The sequence below is a fragment of the Leiobunum rupestre genome, chromosome 2, assembly GCF_980474605.1.
Source record: "Leiobunum rupestre chromosome 2, qqLeiRupe1.1.hap1, whole genome shotgun sequence".
NCBI lineage: Eukaryota > Metazoa > Arthropoda > Arachnida > Opiliones > Sclerosomatidae > Leiobunum > Leiobunum rupestre.
Window position 1 is genome coordinate 26252320 of NC_143385.1, and position 9336 is coordinate 26261655.

At 34.8% G+C, this 9336-nt stretch overlaps 1 protein-coding gene across 1 annotated transcript; it reads left to right on the plus strand.

Moving 5' to 3' along the window:
* Window positions 1-370: 370 nt before the first annotated feature.
* Window positions 371-3312, plus strand: LOC149956645 (uncharacterized). The gene is made up of 7 exons (XM_090166904.1): window positions 371-516; window positions 830-908; window positions 1179-1231; window positions 1333-1405; window positions 2014-2405; window positions 2889-3064; window positions 3137-3312. Exons 1-7 carry the CDS (start codon window positions 371-373, stop codon window positions 3310-3312), a joined length of 1095 nt encoding a protein of 364 aa, XP_090023030.1.
* Window positions 3313-9336: the final 6024 nt, after the last annotated feature.

A 9336-nucleotide genomic window follows, 5' to 3' on the forward strand; every position in this document is an offset into this window, starting at 1 on the left:
AGAACTTGTGAATTCAACGCGGAAACATTTATTTCACCCAGTAGCTATTCGACCACTGAGCCTTAGTGGTGTGGTGGTTTACAACACTTCTAACCCATAAAGGCAGTGGTGCACTGACATTTGTTACCCGTGATCAATTGGTCCTATCTTCACCTCCAACTTAGAGAATGTAGGGACCGGAAACTAAGTTTCGACTTGGGTAAAGAGCGTGGGTCCACGCATCCCTGGCACCTTGGAACAATTGGTTTCCAGTGGTTCTCCGAATGAAGTGCCGTGTCCCAAGCTTTTCTTGCCTTTTGAAAGCACATCCAGAGCCAGCTTGGTGAAGGGTCACGAAGTGCCCGTCATCCCAACTTTGTTACCTTTTCTAATGGTAGCAGGGCTCGCTTTCTCCTTAGGTTGGGTGTCCGCTGGGGATCCTAGAGCATCCACCTATATTCCAATAGCGCTGGTCGAAGTCGGTAGAGTTCGTTTCATTCCTGCAACGTTTGGAGAGTTGGGTTTCTTGCGTCTGAGGTTGGTTTGTCAGTAGTCGGCCTCTCTCGCGGTTCATGGCTGTTTTCCCCCTTCCAGCTAGGAGCAACAAACACAACACTCCACAAAAGGAGAACGCAACCCGTCAAAAGTAGTGGATTTTCATGGGTACGTTTTTCATTGGCTAGACGCTTTAGCGTCTGCCGCTATCGGAAGGGGAAAATTCGGAAATTGTCTCCCCCCCCCCCACCCGTAAAATGTTCAGCGTAAAGGTTCGTCCAATGAAATTTGTACACAAAACTGCGTTAGCGTGTTTAAAGGCAGGCTGCGTTCTCCTTGTATTTGTTGCTCCTAGCTTCCAGTCTGTGGTAGTGCAGGGCGATAATGTGATTGTGACCCGTGATATAGGATTATATGATATGAAAGGTGCACCGGTATATAAATTACTGACACAAAACCACTCTACCCCTCCTCATTTTCTCACATTCCTCTACCTTTTGTTGGCAATGATTGACACAAGGTTGGCTAGATATATGTATTCAATTTTATGTTTTATCTTTTATCTAATCATTATACACTTTCTCAATTTATGTTGATTATGAAAGCACTTATAAGAGGTGCTAAAACTGAAAGTATTGTTCATAGATTTCAACCACTTTATATCGTTATGAAGAATCTACAGCTTTACGCGTTTTTAACATTAGCTGTGTACGGCCAAGTTTCGAATGCACAACACGGAATTGGGCGTCCAGACAAAGTAGGTCCAAGAGAAATTGATTTTAACGGCGATTCGGGTCTACAGAAATTAATCTCGGACATAAGGGAACAAAAGCTTAAAAAAGAAATAAATTTTCACAGGATTGTGTTGCGAAATTTTAAAGGAATACAGTGCTTACCGGATCGAGGCTTATTCGAAGGTTTTACAACACTGGTACGAATGATTCTTTAAATAAACTTTACGTTAAATTTTACCCAATTTCCAAAAGATTTAGTGATCGAAAATAATTAAAAATTATGTTAATTGTAGTAGCTATAACCTTCTTTGGAGAAAACTTTGATAAAGACCAAGATTTGTGTTTCACAATAAACCAATTGAGACGTTGGCTCAAACTTGGAATCAGAATTCTTCCAATTTTAAACTTAAATCATCCTTAATTTTGGAAATTCATAATGTAGTTATTTTATATGATAAGTCAAATATAATATTTCTATATAAACTTAAATACGTTAGTGATGACTTCGGTACATAAAATAAGGAAAAATAAATATGGATAAAAGAAAGCTCGTTTAATAAAAGCACCCGTTTAAAGTGTTTGTGTTTATAGGACACTTCACTCGCTAAGTTTTATTACATCAGCTTATATTTTAAACCAATGTTTCCCATTTTTTAATAAATATATCTAAATCTTCAAAAAATAAACATGTACATTAAATTTCAGATTAACTAGTTAATGATCTTGGCCTTCAAATTACGACAAATAATAATTTAAGTAAAAACTAATTGCCAGAATTTCGCTGATCATAATCTCTTTTTTTCAGATACTGCAAATTATGAATGGAACATTGCCATTTTGGAATTGCCCAGGATTTGAAAAAAGCAAATCTGGATTTGCTGGAGTTAGATATTTAAATATCGAAAATACAGATGGAATTCAAAACTGGAAATGGAAAGAAGTCTTTAACTATACCGGCAGTTCAACCGAAGCTTTAACTGTGCAAAACAGCCGATGGGTAAGACTTCCATCTCAGATTAAAGATATGTACGAAGACAGCCTCCAACAGATACACATAACGAATTCAAATTTACGATGGCTGGATGATTCAGCGTTGGAATGTCGAAATTGTTTCAGAATTGCCTTGGACAAAAACCACATCGAGCATTTAAGGAAAGATGTTTTCGGACAACAAAAACTCACGACATTAGATTTGAGGTAATAAAATAGTAAATGAACTATTCATAATCGTGTAGATCAAGATTAGTCTAAACATTTTATATCAAAAAGGACCTTCATTTCATATATGCATTAAATTGATAATAAGTTTTGGCCTTGTATATATCAAAATAAACAAAATTCGAAAGATATTAAGTTTTTAAAATAAATGCAAATTTTGTAAGAAGCTTCAAATCCTCAAATCGAAATACTTCGTAAAATATTGATTATTTTCATTCATTTACAATCTTCAAAGCACCTTAAAAGCTAATAGAAACTGCCAATAGATTTAACATTAATAGACATTAACCGAGTTTTAACATTACGAGTCCCGCTGGATGTAAGAAGTCCAGCAATGCATCATTGTGAAATGCAATTATAAGATTTAAATTTATTAGTGAACGTATTTTGAAATAATTACAAATGATTTAAATATTAATTTCTTTATATTTGTTTAATAAATATCTATTTGTTTCGGGATAGCAATAATTTAATTAGAGAACTACCGAAAGATCTGTTCGAAATGTTCAACTTTACTGGTGGTGACAATGAAACATTTGAATTAAATATCAGTGGAAACCGTCTGTCACAGCTCGATGAAGCCACGTTCAAACCTTTGACGAAAATGTTCAACAACATAAAAATACTTTTTGTTGATGGTATGCGAATAACATTTTTCGATTATTCAATTTTGTCTAAAGACTATAAATTCTTATAATAAATTATTTAAGGTTATGATACATTTCATTGCGATTGCGCACTTAAATGGCTCTTGGATCTGCAATTTGACATCACCAAAATGGCATGTACCGATAATGGATCCTCATTGAAGAATCTAAAAGAGTTTCTTTTTGAGGAAAACTGCCCTTCTAGTGATGTTGCCTTCCCCGCGTCACATTACCCTTAACATTATCCATACGAATATAATAAATATGTTATCAATTAAAAGAGTTTTGCAATTCATTATTAGGAGTGTGTGAGTGTGCTAAAATTATTATTTAAAAATTATAAATAGGTTTTAAAAACCATTGATAGCTTTGAACTAGCATACGTTCTTGCAACATCGTATATTCAATATATTTTCTCCGAAAAATTGCATCTCTAGGCTAAAGGGTAACCATTTTTATTCTGTAGAAATTGATTGGTTGTGATTCCACGGGTTTTTATCGATAGAAAAATTTATCGAAATAGTGATAGTGGCGTTATATTAAAAAATTTTAGAGGAATAAAATTGATCGAGAAAAGTTACTCATATTTGATTTCCAATTGATATTTAAACATTGCGGGGTTTTGAAAAAAATTGATCGCGATAGTGATATTGACGCCATCTAAATGATTTTGAGAGGTGCATCTTTTTTCTGACGCGTTGTTCATTTCCACCCCCCTCCCTCATTGTCGTTCGAGAAAAAAACACAAATTTCATTTTGCCCTTCTCTACAAACGCGCTTACGCGCCACCGTGATGCCAGTAGGAGTATGGGGGCTGACAAAAAAGGAGTAAGCTCTGTCAGTCTCAGACATTTTTTTTACTAAAAATGACTTTGAAACACGTTAAAAGGTCCAAGGTTAAAGGTTTTATTTTTACTCGTACACGTAATCCTAAGCACGGCCAACTTTGATCTTGCGCTATAGATCAAAGTTGGCCATGTCCTACGAAAGGCGCCAGCTACAGTGATTGCTGATTGGCGGTTTCGAAATTTCGATGTCATCACATGTGGTTGTTTCGAACTTTCGATGTCATCACGTGTGGTTGATTCGAACTTTCGATGTCATCACGTGTGGTTGTTTCGAACTTTCGATGTCATCACGTGGGCTTCGGGGCTAGCCGAGAGTCTCGGAACTCTACATCTTTTGCGTAAACTGTAAACAAATTCTAGAAATTTCTTTAGGGCGCGGTAAATAAAACTTAAACCAAATCAAACCATACATTATTCGCGGGATTATGGTGCGTTTCTCGCTCTGCGATTGGAAAGCCTACCATTATGAAGTCGTTTGACTCGTTTCAAATTTAGTTTAAAAGGTAAAAATTATTTCGATAAGTTATAACGTTCTACTTGATATGTAACTTAAAGGGCTTTAGATTAAAATTGATAGGGATTTGATAGTGGTGCTTTCTAAAGATTTTGAAAGGTAAAAAAATCCATCAAGTAGGAAGTACTAAGATTTGATTTTAATTTGATTTTTAAACTTTGTGGTTTTTATTAACTTGATCGGGTAGAAAGTAATTATATTTGATATCCACTTGATATTTAAACCTTTTTAATATCATAATAATTCTGACTGTTTAGTATGTAAATTGTGGGATATTGGAAAAATAAAACTTTATCTTTAAACATTAAAGTATCGCAAAAACATGAACTAGTATTACTTAAATAGGTTCCCAGGTGGGCTGTTTCCTAAGGTATTAGTTAACCTGCTTTACAAAGAAGCTCAAAGGCCTATCACACGGAAACAGCTTTGTTAGTTTTCCTGCAAGACTTTTTTTGGAATTCCAAATACTTTTACTGATAAGGTTATGAAGGTCTTGAAACGGCGACTAACATTTTACAAATAATTTAATTTTCACGTATTTTTAAAAATAAAAGTTAATTACATTATGTACACTTTGTTAAATAAGTCTTCGGCCGTTGGGATTTTGGCACTTATTTGCAATTATCTCAAAAACTATGAAAGATAGCAAGTTGAAACCAATTTTATTTTTAATATTTTACTAATATCTTTCATACCTATGTCTTGATTCACGTGTAGCATTTCCATATCCGCCGGAAACGCCAAATATCGTTTTTGACAACTTTTTTAATAATGATGTTACGCCCCTGAAACCTACATTTTTGGATTCGAAAGGGTCGATTCATATTTAGAAAGTGTCATTGTTATCCGGCTACGTCAAACGGCTGCTAGGATATGGCATATCGAACATTCGGGTCTCATTCGGAAAATTCTAAAATGCCTATTTAATCAATATTATTAATCCGGCATATAACCACACCGTTCCAACTACTCGTTAAATCAATATATATTCTTATTGTGTTACCCGCAATGAAACGCCGAAAATTGTTTGTTTCCTCAACAATTAGATATTATTTCTCGGTCGCCTCGAGCATTTTAGAATTTTCCGAATGAGACCCGAATGTTCGATAGGCCATATCTTAGCAGCCGTTCGACGTAGCCGGATAACAATGACACTTTCTAAATATGAATCGACCCTTGTGAATCCAAAAATGCAAGTTTCAGGGGCGTAACATCATTATTAAAAAAGTTGTCAAAAACGATATTTGGCGTTTCCGGCGGATATAGAAATGCTACACGTATGAAAGATATTAGTAAAATATTAAAAATAAAATTGGTTTCAACTTGCTATCTTTCATAGTTTTTGAGATAATTGCAAATAAGTGCCAAAATCCCAACGGCCGAAGACTTATTTAACAGTGTACACTGAAAATAAAAGAACTGTAAATATCAAATTTTGTATTTTAAATGGAAATTTATATTTGTATAATATAGATCGATTTACAATTTTTAAAAGGCAAAGACGACTTTAAAGGGGTAAAATTCATCCGAGGTAACGTGGTGATGGCGTTATTTGTTAGTAGATGGCGCTCTGATAGCAACATGACGTCATAGTTTTGATTTTCAACGATTGGTTGAAAATTTTCAGTTTTTAGTGGAGAACGGTTTTATCGTGATTTAAAATAAAAAAATTCACTTCCCTGATTGGATATTTTAAAAGTACTATAATTTAGTAATTAATTAATAACTTTTTAAAATAAATTATTTTTCATAAACTTTTTAGTGTCGCCATCTACCTCAAACATTATTAAATAGGAAGGTACCTCGGGTGGATTTCACCCCTTTTTGCATATTTCCCTGTAGGCAATATGTAAATGCGGCTAAGTGGTTTTTATTCCTATTATCTAATCACAATATATTATCTTCAAATGTTTCGATAATGAAAAAAAACTGGGGAATTTGTGAACACCGCTAACATAGTGCTTCGATATAGAATATCACAATGAACCGTTTAGAGATTAACGTGGTTTTAGCGTTATTCTTGTACGGAAACTTTTCGATTGTACAAGGCGAGCCAAAAATTCATAACTCGGTTATTTTAAACGGTTTTTCGGGTCTACATAACGTTATCTCCGCGTTAAACGAAGCAAAATTTGAAAAAGATCGGTTTATTACGAGATAGCGTTTAAAAATCTGGAAGGAATGCCATGTTTACCGGATCCAGACATGTTCGAGGGTGTTTCCACAAATGTAAGTTTGAATGCCTATTTCCTCGAGCAAACCTTTTCTGACTAAATATATTTTGGTCAGTAAATTCTAAAACTTTGGTTTGTAAAAGTCGTGGCCACGCTCACCGTTTATTCCCATTCGACCGAAATCCCATTCGACCGAATCCCATTCGACCGAAAGAATTTTAAAATGTAGCCCAATTGGCGGGGTGATTTGGTATTTTATTTATAAGGTATGTACCATCGAAGATCCATGTTTAGGTTAGGTTAGGTTAGGTTAGGTTAGAATAAATAATTATTATTGATGTATAAATACCCTCCTTTATTAGCTATCCGCTCCATTGCAAACGACTTCAGTAACTAAATTGAAACATAGCAAAAGCCAATTTATATAGCAGCGTTCGGTCGAATGGGACACATAAAAACCGCACGTTTCGGCGGAATTCGGTCGAATGGGACACCTCAAAAACCGCCTTCGGTCGAATGGGATTTCGGTCGAATGGGACTAAAGCACGCTCACACGCTACACGTCGAAGAAAATTATTAAGTTCTTCAAACTAACCTCTCCTTTTTTCAAAATATGAAAATTTACATAAAAAAGAACCGATCCTTAAAACTTGGGCGATAATTGTGATTGCGTGGCCAACACGTTGTGCAATCGTTTACCACATTCGGAGAAAACAAGTTTGCCACTTATGATGGCGAATAATGTTGACAAGTGCAAATATTATTCAAGTGTTTGAATGATATGAATAGGTGTAATGATGGTTAAAAGATTTACCGTTTTTGCATTAGAATCCAGAAAGTCACGAGACTTTGGTGTAAACTAAACCATTTATTTTTAAGAAGAGCAAAGAATATAATTGTTTTGGTTAACTGGGTAAAACCACAATTTAAACAATCATACGGGCCACAAATTAAAATCACCTTTAATGTACTTTTAATTCAATAAGTATCGCTTTTATGGAATAATTTCAAACACACCTCTAACGTATCAAAAGTCAAGAAATAACAACAGCAAACCGATTTCGCCCTTTTGGGGTTAATCTGTTATCAGTGTTCTGTGTAGAAACTCTGGCTTCACTCGGAAAGCTGCCTATACCAGTAAAACTAATATACATTCAAGGTGCCCTATATGTGAGCAGTCCATTGCAATTTATAGTGAAATTCTTCACCAATTATTGCATGGCGGTCGCTCTTCAGCAGACATATTTTATGTTCGGGCTTCCGTTGACACGCAACATTATGATATTTGTATCAAAAGTCAAAAAATCAGCAAGATATAGACCGGTTTTGTTTTTTTGGGCACCCTGATTGTATATTACACCTCTAAGGCTTAAAAAAATTGGCGGAATTTTGGTTAAATAGTTATAAGTCGTAAAGCAGGACTAGATTTACTTCGTAAGGCTTCGTTATGTTTGTCCTATACATTCCATAGTGTATCCACAATAAAATTGTAAGTTTCGTGTTTATCTTCAGGTTTAACAGGATCTTTTAAGGATTTTAAAGCACCACGCTAAAACATTTTGAAAAAATATGGCACAATTATCTACCTTCTTTTTTATCAATCTTGCCATCAAAAATTGCAACAGCTTTCAATCTACTTATTATTGAAATTTCACGCTTAGACACACGAACAAAAAAATTAATCATATAAAAACATTTAAAGAACCTTATAAACCTGAAAATAAACCAACACTTAATCATTTAAAGAGTAGGTCGCAAATTATTTGTTACCGCCCTAATTTTATTAAAACATGAAACGCTTACCTTTAAAATAACAAAATTTAATGCTTCGTTGCTTTCCATTTAGTAGTTATTTGGAAATTGTTAGTAGAACGCGAAAACAATTTCCAATTTTAGCCTGGTGATTGAGGCCATTGCCTTCACGTTATTTCTCATTGAAAAAAATGTAAAGTCGTTTAATTTCTATTCCGAAAATCTATGTGCAACTTACTCTTTAAATGTGAATGCAGTATGGAAATAACACATCACTTACTTCAAACATAAACGAACAGAAACATCTTCACTAGCTAACCACGTTTGTTTTTTTTGAAACACACAAATCGGTGTCGACACAAGGCCTTAGACACTAGCACACTATAACTGATTAATCAGGGTGAGATAAGTGTAACGGTTACGCCAACGGGGGGATACGTGTGGACAGGGGTGGGGACACCCGTGGCGGAAGTATTCCGACCACCCGTTGGGGGATTGGTGGTCTTCCTCAAACGGCCATCCACAAACTCTGACGCTTGGTATTACAGGAGTACGCCACTGCTACCGGCTCCGAAGCGATCTTTAATAAAAAAATCCATAGAATACAAAAAATGTTTCAATCATGATCTGGAAAAAAATGTTATTTTAGGGCTGTTTTATGGAAACTAGTATACTGTTATAAAAATATTGAGAAATTAAAGTGTTCAAAAGTCTTAATGGATGATTCAAAATAGTTGAAAATTAAGGAAACAAATTTCAGCGGCACATTTTCGGAATCAAAACACAGCGTTGCCAGATAAAAGTTTATCTGCCATGCTAAAAAAGATAACAGTGTTGTCAGTTTTCCTTTATTTTAAGTGAAACACTCAGAAATTTAAGAACTTTTAATATTCCCGCCAAATCTAGAGGTAAAAATTTTACTTTTTTGGGGAGCTATCGATAAAGACTATAGGCAAACGAGTCATACCCGAAGGT

Coding starts and splice junctions, on each gene's coding strand:
- LOC149956645 (XM_090166904.1), top strand. CDS start 371: ATGGTAGCAGGGCTCGCTTTCTCCTTAGGTTGGGTGTCCGCTGGGGAT. Junction 2,406..2,888: donor CTCACGACATTAGATTTGAG/GTAATAAAATAG, acceptor GTTTCGGGATAG/CAATAATTTAATTAGAGAAC. Junction 3,065..3,136: donor AAAAATACTTTTTGTTGATG/GTATGCGAATAA, acceptor AAATTATTTAAG/GTTATGATACATTTCATTGC.